The following is a 14981-nucleotide window of genomic DNA, read 5'->3' as shown; positions in this document are numbered from 1 at the left end:
CCACAGTTACATTTTCAGTTAAGTAGACGTGTAAAATGACCAAAATTCCTTTACTTATATTTAAAGCATATAAAATTTGATTTTCAAATTACCTAAATATCATCTATGTATGAATATAATGATAATACCCCCATTTTCTATTCACAAAATTATACTAATACCCTCACTATAAATTTATCAATCACACAATTGAAGTAAAATTATGAAAATACCCTCTCTTATGCGGAATTACCAAAATACCCCAAGCATACCCCGTAATAGTGGCATGTCTCTGCAATGCAATTCTTTTTTTTTTTTTTTTTACAAAGGCGTTTTTATATATAGGGGATAGGGATATTACATATGCCGCCGGTAGGGGTTGAATCAACGACCTCTCCAATGAGAAGTCAAGTTCCTAACCATCCCCCTCCATTGGCAATGCAGTTCTCTATCTTTTCCGACAACCCCTTTGTGTTTGGTCCCTCCACATTTGAAATTTGAATACACTTAACCCTGGCTAATGGTGTTAGTCTGATTGGGATCCACACGTAATATATTACACTAATGGGACCCAACAATAGTTTGTGGTCCACTAAGGGGACCCACATGCGAAAAATTCTAAATTTTATTGTTTAAGTCAATAGAATATGGGTAAGGAAAGGGGCTAGCTAAATGGACATGTGAATATGTTAAAGTAACGGTTAAATTTCTTCTTCCTCTGTTCCCTCTCCATTTCCATGGCTCTAAGAATTCTTTCATTTGCATAGGATACAAACAAGAGATTCCACATATTTATGTTCATTGAATCTCTCACAAAAACCAGCATTTTCCCTCTAAGTCTCTCCAGAAAATCAATTGTATTGAACCTGTACAAGAACCATATTAGAGAAGAAAACGAGGAAGAAAAAAGTGTTGAACCTATAGAAGAAGTGTATTAGAGAAGAAATAGAGGAAGAAGAAAGAGATGTTACCGCAAACCGGTGATATTAGGTTAAATTTAACTAACCCATAAATAATAAGAGGAAAAATAAGAATGTTATTAGATTATTCATATTTAATTTAACAAATCTAAGGTGAATATTCAAAGCCGTTCAGCTAACCTATTCACACTTACGTTCAGCTACACTTTAGCCATAGAATATTTAAAACTAATTAATTTATTTGTTTAATACCATCAAGTTTATTTATATTAATCTTGTTTAAAAAATGGATTATGTTTTTCAAAATAACACTCGATAACCATCCACCCTTAATTCCAATCTACATGGGTGGAGAATCTGGAATTAAATCCAATCCAATTCATGAACAAAAACCATGAATGAAAGTGGAAATGTATGGCAAATTCGATCTAGGTTTTATTTATCTTTTTCCCTTCCAATTATGTCAGTTTGTTGATGAGGGTGGAAAATTGGTGGTGATCGGTGGATGAAAGGGATTTGGCAGTGAAGATTGGGTTTTTTCGAGAGAGGAAGATGGGAGTCCGAGGAGGAACCAAGTGTTAGGGAGAGACAAGGGATACAAGAGGGCAAGGGGGTTTGAATTCGAACCAAAGAAGGACTCTCTCAATGAGGGTTCAATGAGTTACAAGACTTGTATGATTTCTTCTTCTTCTTCTTTTCTTCTTTTTTTATTTTTTATTCAAGAAAGATAAATGCAATGAATACCGTCGGATTAGAATATCATACTTAGTTAAATCCTATAACTCATTTACCATTAAATATAAAGTTGGATTACGGTTTCATGGGCAATGTCAATGTTCAGCATTGGGTTGCCCCAAGAGGGAGAGGGGGACATAATAACTATTCTATCCATTACATTTTTTCCAATAAGAGGGGGCGGCAAAGTACTGATATTTCACACTAAAAGATGGCGAAAAACCTAAAAAATAGGAGGAAAAAAAAGACCCAAATGGACTATTTTATGAAAAATTTACAAAACGAGGGTGGGGATGGTAGATTGATGAGGGGCTAATCTGAATAACTGAATTCATATAGAAATAAGGTGGTGGGTCCGAGAGAGCGGGTGGAGGGCGGGATTGGGTTCCATCCTCGAATTCCCTCCCCCCCGCCCCGGTTGGCCTGTGGCATTAAGTAATCCAAAGGTTACCCAACAACGGTTTAAATAAATTCAAATTTATGGATGGGTTAAATAAAATTTAAATTTATTTTAAATTAGATAACCGTTGGATTACTTGATGCCACATGGCCATCTCATGAGGAAAGAAAGGAGAATTTGGATGTGAATTCGAGGAGGATTCACATCCTCTGGAATTCCCTTCCCTACAATTCCCTGCAATTCCTTCATAGGATTGTGCCATGTGGCATTTAAGTAATCCAAAGGTTACCCAACAAACTAGAGTTTAAATAAAATTCAAATTTATGGATGGGTTTAAATAAAATTTAAATTTATTTTAAATTAGATAACCGTTGGATTACTTGAATGCCACATGGCACAATCTTATGAGGGAAATACAGGAAATTGTAGGGAAGGTAATTACAGAGGATGTGAATTCGAGGAGGATTCACATCCTCTGTAATTCCCTTCCCTACATTCCCGCATTCCTTCAGGTTGTGCCATGTGGCATTTAAGTAATCCAAGGTTACCCAACAAACTAGAGTTTAAATAAAATTCAAATTTATGGATGGGTTTAAATAATTTAATTTATTTTAAATTAGATAACCGTTGGATTACGGCGGCACAATCTTATGAGGAATCAGAAATGACGGGAATTACGGATGTGAATCGAGGAGGATTCACATCCTCGTAATTCCCTTCCCTACATTCCCGCCTCGGTGTGCCATCCAAAGGTTACCCAACAAACTAGAGGGGAACATGTATAACGTATCTACATTATTAATTAACAATATATATAATGTATTTATATTATCAATTAACTACATTGAACAGCAATCTAAATCAACACAGCAATGCATAATATCCCCATTCCTATATATAATACACAAAAAAATAAATAAATAAAAATTCAGCAGAGCATCAAGATCATAAATTGTATAATATGCCTTCCTGGGCTTTCAAGTCATGGTTCTTTGAATCCTGTTTTAGGAAGATTGAGAACTCTCCACATAGGGAGAAACCCAAATGCACATTCTTCTACATGGGATAGAAGAAGAAGAAGAATAAAGCAAACACAAACTCAAGGAAGGAATCCAGAGAATTCAGAAGGGATCAAGCTGGGGCAGCTCAAGAAGTTTGAAGAAACGGTGAATACTCTATCAATGGTCCTCGTAAATCGTCTATTACTCGTGACTCGTGAGGTTGTAACGCTGCATTAAAACAGCCCAGAACCACCACGACTTTTTAGTTTCTCCCTTCACTTCACCCTGCGTATAACAAAAGAATAAAAAACTAACCCTGCTTCCTCGTCCAGAACAATAACTTCAAACTTGCAGAGAAGAGAAGAAGATTGGTATGATTGAGGAACCAAATTAGACGCAGATGGATGGTGGGGAAGGTTACCATATGCCAACAATTTCAGACAATTCCTCCCTCCTGAACACTTCATTTTCATCAAATTCAGTTGATTCTATTTCATGTTCTGCAGAAGTGCTCAGGACAACAAGAGATGAACCACCAACTCACTTCACACTGGGAATCAAGTCATTTTCTTTACTCTCAAAGTCCTCCCTTGAAATCTACGAGTCTGGGGATTTCGAAGCTGGTGGCTACAAATGGTTACTGATCTATTCAGCTAGCTCTTATTAAATTTAATTACTGTGTCTTCATCAGTCAGTTTGTTTCATTGTGTTTTCAATTTAATTAATTTTTTGCCTGTTTCTTCATCTGTACATTAACATTTGAATTGCAGGAAACTCCGTTTGTACCCAAAAGGAAACAAGAGTCAACAAGGTGAAGGGTACCTCTCGGTTTACTTGGTAATGTCAGACACAAATACATTTTCTGTAGGTTCGGAAGTCCGTGCCTTCTTCAGGCTGCTGGTGCTTGACCAACTCAGAGACAACTACTTAACCCTCCAAGGTTGCTGCCCTCTTCAAATTCCAATTAACTACACTAGCAGTTGTCAACTAGCTATTTATTATCATTCAAAAACTTTTCAACCATTTGTATTTCAATGGAATTAAGTAACTTATCTCTTATTCCTACCATTTCATGACTGAGTCTAGTTGCCGATGGAAGAGCAAGACGATTCCGTGCATCAATAAACCCATCTGCTGGATTCACCAGATTCATTACCCTAAAAGAATTCAATGACCCTTTAAAGGGGTTCTTGGTCGACGACAATTGTGTGTTTGGAGCTGATGTGTTTATCCAAGAGAATTTTCCAAGCCGTGGGGAGTGGTTGCTCATGAAATCTGTACCAGTCGATTGCAAGCATACCTGGAAGATAAATAAATTCTCCGACTTGAATCAGGAACGCCATTACTCTGATATTTTTACTGCTGGTGGTTTTAATTGGTACCTAAACGTTAATCCTTCTCTTAATTTTACACATCTTTTCTTTCTACGTAATCTCTCCGGCTTCTGAGATGTTGGCTGTTTTAAATTGTCCATTTCAGGAGAATCCTTGTTTATCCCAAAAGAGAGTCTAAATGTAAAGGCAAAAGCCTGTCTTTGTTCTTGGAGTTGAATGATTCTACAAAGGACCAAGGAGTATATGCAGAGTATGAATTAAAAATAGTGGACCAGATCCACACCAAACACAAGGAATTGAAAGGTGAGCCATAATACACTGAAAGCACCAGTTTGTGTCTGATTCGATCTACAAGCACTCCAAAGTTAAAATAGGCATTCGTGTTTATTGCCATGTGGTTAATTACCATAGAAGATCACATCACAGTGCATTGTTGATATTGTCTAAAATGAAAAAATTTCTTCTATCCTGAATCCTTTCTGTGAGTTGTTGATTCATTTTCTTGCACCTCCATGATCAACCATTTAATTTTTGTTCCAGGGGAGCATTGGTTCAAAGATTCAACTAAGGATTGGGGTTGGAGAGATTTTCTGGCTCTCAGCAGTTTTAGAGATCAATCAAATGGCTACTTGGTGAATGATGTCTGCATCATTGAAGCACACGTTGAACTTATCGGAACAATTGAAAAATCAGAATGAGAGTTCAAATGCTGTTCGATGTCTTAATTAGGTATTTTGTTATATCTGCTTATAAGCATGGAAGACACCTGATACTGATTTGCTTCAAATTTTAAAATCTATCAACATTCCTTTCTTTTACTTTCTCAATCTTTGATTCTTTTACTTTTCTGTCTATTCCTGTTTATTGTAATTTTATTTTTAAAAAATAACCACTCTATTTTAGCTTATACTAATTTTTCTAGAATTAATCAAACATAATCAAATCGGTTTAATAATGAAAACCATATCCCCGCCTGATTTATTATCTCACGGATTTAAATTTCCATAAATGGATAAGAATGAAAATTTTGATTATCCATTTACATTCCTCAATTTGGTTATCATATCTACTTCTAATTAATTTTCATATAAATTCGAATATTCCTAAATGTATATAAATTCAAAATCTTGACATTCCACAATCAAAGATGGTATCTAGTTAATCGCAACATTGTTTTAATCCAATTAATTCTTTAGTGCCCAAATGGACACTTTTGACCATGATGTAGAAAAGGCTGATTCCTTTGCACCAAAAGAATAAGAATTTTTTTTTTTTCTGAAAAAAAAATCCATTTCTTTACTTGTAATATCAGAAACATGCAAAGTCTCTTTCTTCAGCTGAAGATCGAAGGTACATATGTTGAATAATGGATACCATGTATGTACCTAATTAAATTTCTAATAGATTCAAATTCTCTTAAATGGATATGAAGATAGATTTCAATCATCCATTTACATCCCTCAATCTAATTACTTCAATTTCGTAAGATACCAAGGCCTACTTGAAGTGAAATTTATCTCCACAAAGATCAGCTTGCAAATATCTAGACAAAGCCATTATCAACTACCAGATTTGTATTTGTTTGTGACAATAAATTGCAGTTATGCAAACTACCCATATCATCTAGATGTGGGCTGTTAAGACTTATCCGTAATCCATACTTTTCCAAACTCATAACCCATATTCAAAACCCATACAACCTTTGAAATTTTGAACAAGTTCAAAATGGTTTGAGGTGCTTCTTTGTAGTTGGTAGAAACCTATGGAAACTCTACCACCATGAAAGTTTGCATGTAATACAACTTGTATCACTTGTGCTCTAGAATACAAGTATAAATAAAACTCATTTCCTGTTAATACAGGGTTTGTACATTAGTAAAGACTAATGCATTCTAGTGAAGGGATCATAGGTTTGATTTTTGCTAACAACATACATAATATCCCTATCCCATATATGTTCAAATTCTCCGGAATGATTTATTTTCATCCCTATACAAGACACTTAGTTTTATATCTAAGTTAGTTACACACAAATGGACATTGCTTTTTTTTTTTTTTTTTTTTTTTTTTTTTTTGTCACCTGGATTACATCTTTAAGAGGGTTTTTTTTTTTTTTTTTGGTTGGTAAAAAAGGGTAGTTATTTGTTTGAGCCTTTAATAACCCTATGTGTTTGAGCCTTAGATTAAGTAGAACTTTAAAATTAAATATAAATGGTAGCTGCAAATCCAATAGAAAATCGAGCAAACTATGAAAACATATTTAAAAAGTCTGTTTTTATTGAGAAGGTGATTTGAACTTATTAGGGATTACGATTTATTTCCTGAAGCTAAGAAGTGATTATGGTTTTTTCAAAATGGTATAATTATTTAAACTTTTAACCTTATACTATGAAATGTTAATCTTTATCGGCTGAGCCAACTACTTGGGGTAAATGTACACTTTTAACCATGATGTTGAAAAAGCTGATCCTCTTCACCAAACCTTAAAAAGTAAAAAGAATCCATTTCTTTCTAGTTGGTAACGTCCAAAAACTAAGTTCGAGTGTGTGGGAGGTGGGAGAAGAGGATGAGGTGTAGATGGGTTTGAGGTTAGGGGTTGTGGGCCCAGTGATGGCACAAGGTGGGGAGCAGGAGGAGGACGGATCGAGCTTCAGTCCTGCACTAGACACGTACTAGACATGTACATTTCAGAAAGAAAACAAGCTGTCAGATGAACATCTCGGACGATTTTGATCTTGACCACTTGTTTTTTAACATCGAGATCGAAATCTCGATCAAAATTTCAACCGAGATCTCGATCCAATGGTTTTTCATTTGTTGTAGGACAGTCCTAGAATACACGCACAAAGGGAGATAGTGAGTCAAAAGGACCTGGGGTGGAATGGTGGTGACTGGTGAGATAGAGAAGTGAAGCTATTGAGAATTTAAAATTAAGATTTTAATCTCAGACAATCATTTAGTACAAAAATACACTGTTGTGCACAGCTGAGGTTTTTTTTTTCAATCACTATGATATTCTTTCCACATTCTTTCTATTAATGTTTGTTGTAGTTTTCTTTTTACTAAGATTATTTAAATAAAATTAAATTTAAAAATTAAATTTAAAAATTTAAAAAAAAAAAAAAAACTTCTAAATATATTTCAGATCAGAAACCTGCCAAGAGTGTAATTCAGGATCTTAAAGAGGAATTTTCAGCTGTTTAAGGTAATTCGAGAAAATATGAGAGGATTTCTTTCCAACCAAATGCTAGAGTCGTAAATGGTTCACCGTCCAAGGAGTCCAAGTGGTCTTAAAAAGGAAAAAGAGTCCCGGTTGGACTCTTTGATTATAAGTGAGAAGCAATTAGGGTTGAGAGAGAGTATATAATAAATAGAAGAAAAAGAGAAACCGTTCAAATTCTGGATTTGGAACGTAGAAAATAAAAGAGATCAAGAGGAAACACAAAGAAACGCCGTCTGGTTTATTCAAGCTACATCTTTCAGGTATATGATGATGTTGAACCCATATTTGCATAAATTGTTTAATAATTAGAAATTAAATCTGAGCAAAGTTGTTGTACGAGGCAAAAACTTGTTCCTGTGTGCTTGAGGAGAAGCTGCAATTTCCAATACAGAATTGATTAACCATCAAAACATATGGAAAAAGTCTTCTTGGGAAATTTGATATCGTTTTTTCGAATATGTAAGGTGATATAGCTGCAATTGTAGTTTGTGACTAATATTTTGGGATTCTTCCAAACTTATCTTTTTAATTTATTTTTTAAATATTTTGTACAACATGATACCTCTCAGACACTAGGGAAGGATTGTTTCCATATGAACTTTGTGAAGATTTATATTGAAAGTTTTTAAAGACGACCTCTACTGGAGAATAGCTTCTTCTATTTTCTCTCATTTTAGAATTTCTTTGTCTCCACCCTCTCATATAAATCCTCTATAGGTACCTTTTCCACTTGGAGAACAATATTTTTGCTCTTAGGAGATTGAACTCCAATCCAAATGGCTCCAAGAAAGAAGACAAAGACGGAAGAAGCAGGTTGGCAAGAGGCTAATTCTACTTATTTAATTGCTCAATGTATTAAATCCCTTTTCTTGAACTTGAATATCTACTTTCATTTTTTTCATTTATGCAGAAGTTTCAAAGAACAATAAGAGATGAACCTCCAACCCACTTTCTACTTAGGATCGATTCATTTTCTTTCCTTTCCAGTGTCAAATACTACTCTGGAAATTTTCAAGCCGGTGGATACAAATGGTACACCTTCTTGTCCAGATTATCATGTCTTCATCTGAATACCTTAGATTCATGTTAAATACTTTGACACATGCATGCATATTAATGGGTGCATTTCAGGAAACTCTGCCTATACCCAAATGGAAACAAGGATAAAAATGGGGAAGGGCACATATCTCTATACTTGGAAATGGTAGCAACGGACTCCTTATCCCCAGGTTGGGAGGTTCATGCCTTGTTCAGGTTGTTTGTGCTTGACCAACTTAGTGACAACTACTTAACACTCCAAGGTACGTAGAGTCTTGGTTTTGATAATCACAAACTTCAAATATTAAAGATGGAACCTGGTGTGCAACTCTTTTGCTTTTTATGTAACCAAAAGCTGCCTAACTTGTTAAGCTGAAAAAACCCATCATACTTGACATAGATAGCAACGAAAGACCAAGAAGGTTCCGTGCAACAACAACTCAATATGGGTTCGACAGATTAATTTCCTTGGAACAATTTAATGATCCAAAAAATGGGTACTTGGTGCAGGATGCTTGTGTTTTTGGTGCTGAAGTATTTGTCCACAAAGAGAGTGTTATAGCTAAAATGGAGCAACATTTGATGCCAGCCGAGTCTGTGAGTTGCATTCATACTTGGAAGATAGAGAAATTCTCTGAGTTGGTTAAGGAATTCCATTGCTCCGATATTTTTACTGCTGCTGGTCATAATTGGTAACTTAAAGTTGCATATATCCTTTAATTTTACATATCACCTCTTCACCATCTGCTCAACAGTTGAAATATGAGTTGTTTTAAATTGCTGATTTCAGGAGAATCAAGATTTATCCCAAAGGTTACGGTCAATCCAAAGGCAAAAGCCTTTCTTTGTTTCTGGAGTTTAATGGTCCAACTAAGCTTCTTCCAGCAGCAGGAGTACTTAGGGAGTTCAAATTACTAATAATGGACCAGCTCAACGGCAAACATGCGGAATATAAATGTGAGCCATCATACACTGAAAGCACTAGTTTGCTTCTTCCACATATTTGCTCAATCATATATGGATTTAGATCGTCTGCAGTGCACAACAGTGTAATCTTCTGGACACCACGTGGATATTTACAATCGCATGGTTGGAAATGTTTTTAGGGTTATTTTATTAAAGTAGACATGTTTTCCTTTTTCTTTTTTCTTTGGTGCAAAATAGACCAATTTTCTAGAGTCTGGATCAGGTCCCCCTTGGGGTTTCTTCTCCCGACGCTTTTTAACCACAGAAATAGGAAGACTCATCAAATACTCATGATAGGTCATTCTTATAAAATATTTTATAATTATTTGGAGGAGCAGCTGGAGCACAAACTGCTCCCCTAATGGAAAGATGATCGTGATTAATTCCATTTTCTGGAGTTTTCCTTCTAAGTCTGCATAGAACTCTTGAACTCTTTCCATTGATTTTTCCTTTTCTTTCTCTATTCTATTCAGACCATGGAAAATCCTTTTTAGTCTTTATTTACTATTCTAATCCACTAGCCTTACAATGTGAAAATGGGTTTTTGACATTGGAAATAATGTAATACACAATTTAAACCACATGATTGTTCAGTGTAACGCATTTTCTAGAATAAAAGCAGTGGATTTTAATGTATCTTAAACCCTTTCTTGATCTTGCTCATTCGTTTTCTTGCATGTTTACAAGCTGTCAATTTTTTGGTGCAGGGAAGCATTGGTTTAAGGATTCAAGCAAATGTATTGGTTTTTTTGATTGCCTGGCTCTCAGTGGTTTAAGTGATCAATCAAAAGGCTATTTGATGAAGGATGTCTGCATCATTGAAGCTCACATTCTACACACTGGAACAAATATGAGACTCTCTTTGATATGATCCCAACAGGAATGAATTGTTTGGAAGTGATGGGCAAGATTTCTTATTATTATATATATTTTTTGTAATATGCGATTTTATATATTGGAAATGCTAGTGTTAGTCTTATTGCTAGAGCAACTCTTCGTTGACGACTTCTTTATTTCATACGATGAAAGTATATAGCATTTTTTATGCTATCTTTCGACGGACATCTATGCAATTGTGCCGTTTTGCAAAGCTCTTGTTGTTCTTCAGCAAGCATAGTGAACAGGAAATATGCAATTTTTCGCTCTGGCATTCCGCAGCAGCTTGATTATGGTTTGGTGGAATGCCAGGCTTTGGTGTTGGAACATACCAGGGAACTTGCCCAACAGTCTGGGTTCATATCTGTGATTACAAATATGGGAAATCAAAACCAGTTGCATCTTAATTTTTTTTATTTTGCAACTTAAACAATTTATTAAGTTGAGCTAGGCTAAGATTTATCGAACATAAATATTAACCTATCATCTTTCAATATGTTCTCTATAATGTTTAAATTCCCTAACAATCTTTTTTATGTGCCATCTTCTTTTCATTTTATTATCTTTGAAAAAGTTTGAGAGGTTACCCTTTAACTTATTACTACAATTGTGATACTAGGCATTTTATTATCCAATGATTACAATTAAAATCCAATTAGAAACTACCTCCCATATATCTCTTAAAATTTCTTCCAAAGTACTTAATTGAGACAATTAGATAATACAATGTTCAAGTGTCAAAATCCTAGCAATGTATTACAGGAATATACAGGGAAATGAATTACAGAAGAGTATATCTCTTCGAGCAATTCATTAGAGCTTCTTTTTTTTTTGGCTATGCAATTCATTATAGTCAAGCACCTTTATGACTTTGGTTGCCTTAATAACCTTAGTCCAAAAAGCAACAGTTCCCAAAAAATGATAAAAATAATACTTAATCCAAGAGTGATTATATCCATACTATTCTTTACACAGTTTTGCAAGTCGGCAAAGCAACTACTAACAAGTTTCTCGTTCTAGAGCTCAGTCATGGCAGAAGTGCCACCTGAACTATCAGAGCACGATGCTCTTTGATATCATACCAAGATGAACAAATTGCTTTGAACTAACGGGCATGAGTTCTTTAAATCATATGACGAAGTGTATCACAAATTTGATGCTATGGAATTGCAAGAGAAATCTTCTGAAGAACATCTATGCGTATGGGTTTGAGAAGCCACCAGCTATTCAGCAGGGGGAAGAAGCCCTTGATGTTATTCACTGAACAGGGGAAACTGCAGCCTTTTGCACTTGAATTCTGCAGCAGCTTTATTATGGTTTAGTGGAGGCCAGGCTTTGGTGGTGGCACTTACCAGGGAACTTGCTCCACAGATAGCGAAAGGGTCATGCAAGCAATTGGGAACTATCTTAATGTGAAGATTCATATGCTTGTAATCACACAAACGAAGAATCACAACTACTGGATCTTCAAAATGTCAAAACCCAGCAGCTATTGATACATTTCCTGAATGCTAACAAGTTGGAGAGAATATTCATACAACACAGCTCTAAAATGCAAAAGATAGAATCATTGAAAATATGTAACCAATACAGTGCTGCTATTATTTATTTTTTCCCAAGCAGAAGAATACATAGGGAGATCAGAGCCTCACACAGCATTAATAATTACTGTCTGATTAAAAATCACTAATCATCCAAAAGTAAGGAGGAAAGGAATCCGACAACTTTAATTACTGAGGCAACCATTGAATCAAATGTTGAGCTAAAATGGGGTGCTTTTGAACATTCATAATCTGAAAACTTTACTAAAATCTGTGAACCAACAACCATTGAATCATATGTTAAGATTGCACCCATCCATCAAATTAAAAGTTTTTTCCATAAAAATAAAAAATATGACAAGAAAGAACCCAGCTTTATTTAGAATCAAGGCTCTAGTTTTAATTATTCTATTAATTAGGAGTAAAACGAGGGGAAAGAGAAAGTAATCCAATATTCTGCTCAAAGCCCTAAACAAGAGAGACGGAAATAAGATGATTTCGATGTCATATTACTAATAGAGAGTCTGATACAAGAATTCAGTTTACATTTAGAAACCGGAGATGACAAATTATATACCCAGAATCATAAAAAATAAAGGTTTAAAAATACTTATGAGAAGGCAGAGGCTAGATCATCTGATCGGCTCGTAGTAATCGGCGCGGTTTTTATCGTGATCAACAACCACGATCGCATACACGGCGTAAATTATCCCTGGGACGTAACCCAGTAGCGTCAAGAGCAAGCAAATCAGGAATTCACACTGCAATCAAAAGAACAAACAAGAAAAGAAAAGCGATTACTTTGTTAATAAAACCTAGAAAATGCAGCAAAAACAAGAAAGAAACATGAGAAAAGAAGAGTTCATACGCTGCAACAGCCATGTCGGAGGAAAACCCCCAAGGGAGGAAGCAAAATCGCAAGGAGGACCTCGCAGAAGATCGCTGTTCTGCCTGCCATTTCTGATTCTCGATTACAGATCACAACACGGCAAGATCGAGATGCAAGAGGAGGAGATAGAAGATAGACCAAGCGCGTCAACTAACTGTGAACGGTGAAGCACTATTGGGTCTTTATGAATTGATTTGAGTTTTTATTTGGTACATGACAGATCATACTTTTTATCCATCAAGGAGATCTTGACGGCTTAAAATAGTCACGATTCACGAGCAGGGAGTTACTCGATTCGAATCAACGTCTATTAGACATGAAAAGGGTAATTTTGTAAAATGCTTTCTTACTTGTCTATTAAGGATAGGCGGTTCTATCACGTGGATGTCCTTTCAATCACTTTCGTTTACTCTCCTTGCCCTTGCCTGCATTATTGGAAAGGGCTCAAGCCCAAGCCCAAGCCCAAGCTCAAAGCGCCTATATTTATTATTTGCAAAAATTTTAGACACCCTCTGAGCTAGGGGTGCAAGTTTGGCCCTGACCCGCCCTAAACCCTCTCTAGAGCCCAAATAGAGCTTGGGCTCAACATTTTGGCCCGAGAGCGAGTTAGGGCAAAATATTCTACCCTGACTAGGATCAAGGGCTGGCATGAGATTCCTCTTTAGCTCGCTAGGCCTGTCCCAACCCGTCCCTGATTTGTTGCCCTAACCCTAATTATGGTCCTAATTTTGTCCCTAATGCTTGATCTCAATGAATTAGGAACATGGACAAGCATAGGTCCCAATGACAGGGCTAGGGACAAGGCCAAAGACAAAGTCAAGGACAGGGCCAAGTATAGGGTCAATTAGGGCTAGGGATAGGGTCAATCAGAGCTAGGGACAGGGTTAATCAGGGCAGGAATGGGCTTGGCTTAGCTTGGCCCTATAGGGTTTAAGGTCAAGGATAATCATTTGGCCCTAAATTAAGGTCGGGCTGGAATGAGCTTAGATTATAATATATAGGACTGGACTTGGGATTGCAAAAGTCCCATCCAGCCGACTCTACTGCAGCCCTGGGTCTAACCCCACCATAATTGAAGAAAAACATGGACTTCCCAAAATTATTCCCTAAAAATGTCTTCTAAATTTGTACAATACTACACTTCATTAACAAATCTATGTTAAGTCATGGTTATATGTTTACCAAAAAAAAAAAGTCATGGTTATATAATTTCATAATTCCTATATTATTCGTAATGTCATGGTATTTTATAATATTGTCCCTAGTAAAATAAGATCTTGAATTCCCATCTTCTTTCTTCCGCATGAGTTCCTTCTCTGTTTTTCTTCATTATTTTACATTATAAGATAAGACAAGATATAAAAATAACACAATTAAGGGTAAATTTGTCACTTCATCTAACTAATTAATCGTTCTAACCAAAACAAGAGCAACTGCCAAATTGGCATACTTTCCAAATATTCGTGTTTTTTGCCAATCATCTTGGAATATTCCTAAAATTTACAGTCATTATGTTAAATATTTTGTTTTCAAATTTCTTTTTTGGATGGTTGTGTGTGGACGAATTCATATTCTCAATCTTACATGGGTTTAAGTGAAAACAAGTATCTATCTTTTGTGGGTAGAAGATCCAGGAAAAAAAGGACATGGCAACGATGCCTAAAAAACAATATAATGAAAATTTTATCTATATTAAGGCTCTTTTTGATATCAATTCTCATTCTCTATTATGCCTATTTAAAATAAATAAGTACAAGAATTCATTTTTGGTCAAGAATGAAAAATGGTTTGGTGAACTTTATCGAAAATAAATTATGAAATGGAAAATAAGTTTGGTGTCAAAATAAAAAATTGTTAAAAATGATAGTAAACAGTGAGAAAGAGGAAAAGTATGGTTGTTATAAAGATGTGTGACTATTTTACCCTCTCTTACTTATAGAACTTTAGTAACTTTACAATGAGTAATGATTCTCATCATTCCTTGGCGTTCATTTGGTTTTGGGGTTTTTCTTATTTTAAATAAAAATAAAATTCGATAGTGCCCATTTTAATGAAAATTTCTCTTTGCAATGATAATTG

The 14981-nt window shown here is 35.4% G+C and overlaps 3 protein-coding genes across 3 annotated transcripts; 2 read left to right on the top strand and 1 right to left on the bottom strand.

Moving 5' to 3' along the window:
• The first annotated feature begins 3435 nt into the window (after positions 1 to 3435).
• Positions 3436 to 5122, top strand: LOC149021770 (uncharacterized). The gene is made up of 5 exons (XM_089147490.1): positions 3436 to 3671; positions 3806 to 3975; positions 4122 to 4413; positions 4515 to 4672; positions 4910 to 5122. Exons 1-5 carry the CDS (start codon positions 3436 to 3438, stop codon positions 5065 to 5067), a joined length of 1014 nt encoding a protein of 337 aa, XP_089003616.1. The 3' UTR covers positions 5068 to 5122.
• A 1458-nt stretch (positions 5123 to 6580) lies between these two features.
• Positions 6581 to 10467, top strand: LOC149021769 (uncharacterized). The gene is made up of 6 exons (XM_089147489.1): positions 6581 to 6655; positions 8503 to 8624; positions 8724 to 8893; positions 9031 to 9322; positions 9421 to 9587; positions 10304 to 10467. The coding sequence occupies exons 1-6, from the start codon at positions 6581 to 6583 to the stop codon at positions 10465 to 10467; spliced, it is 990 nt and encodes a 329-aa protein (XP_089003615.1).
• Positions 10228 to 13070, bottom strand: LOC149021768 (low temperature-induced protein lt101.2-like). Its single transcript, XM_089149963.1, has 2 exons — positions 12882 to 13070; positions 10228 to 12774 (listed from the first exon to the last, which is right to left on the bottom strand). The coding sequence occupies exons 1-2, from the start codon at positions 12969 to 12971 to the stop codon at positions 12646 to 12648; spliced, it is 219 nt and encodes a 72-aa protein (XP_089006089.1). The 5' UTR covers positions 12972 to 13070; the 3' UTR covers positions 10228 to 12645.
• Between the last annotated feature and the right edge of the window lie 1911 nt (positions 13071 to 14981).

This window comes from Hakea prostrata, chromosome 3 (assembly GCF_041222555.1).
Source record: "Hakea prostrata isolate BN-2017 chromosome 3, UWA_Hpros_2, whole genome shotgun sequence".
NCBI classification, from domain to species: domain Eukaryota; kingdom Viridiplantae; phylum Streptophyta; class Magnoliopsida; order Proteales; family Proteaceae; genus Hakea; species Hakea prostrata.
Note: the sequence above shows the minus strand (reverse complement) of the source record. Positions and strands in the feature narration are given on the sequence as shown.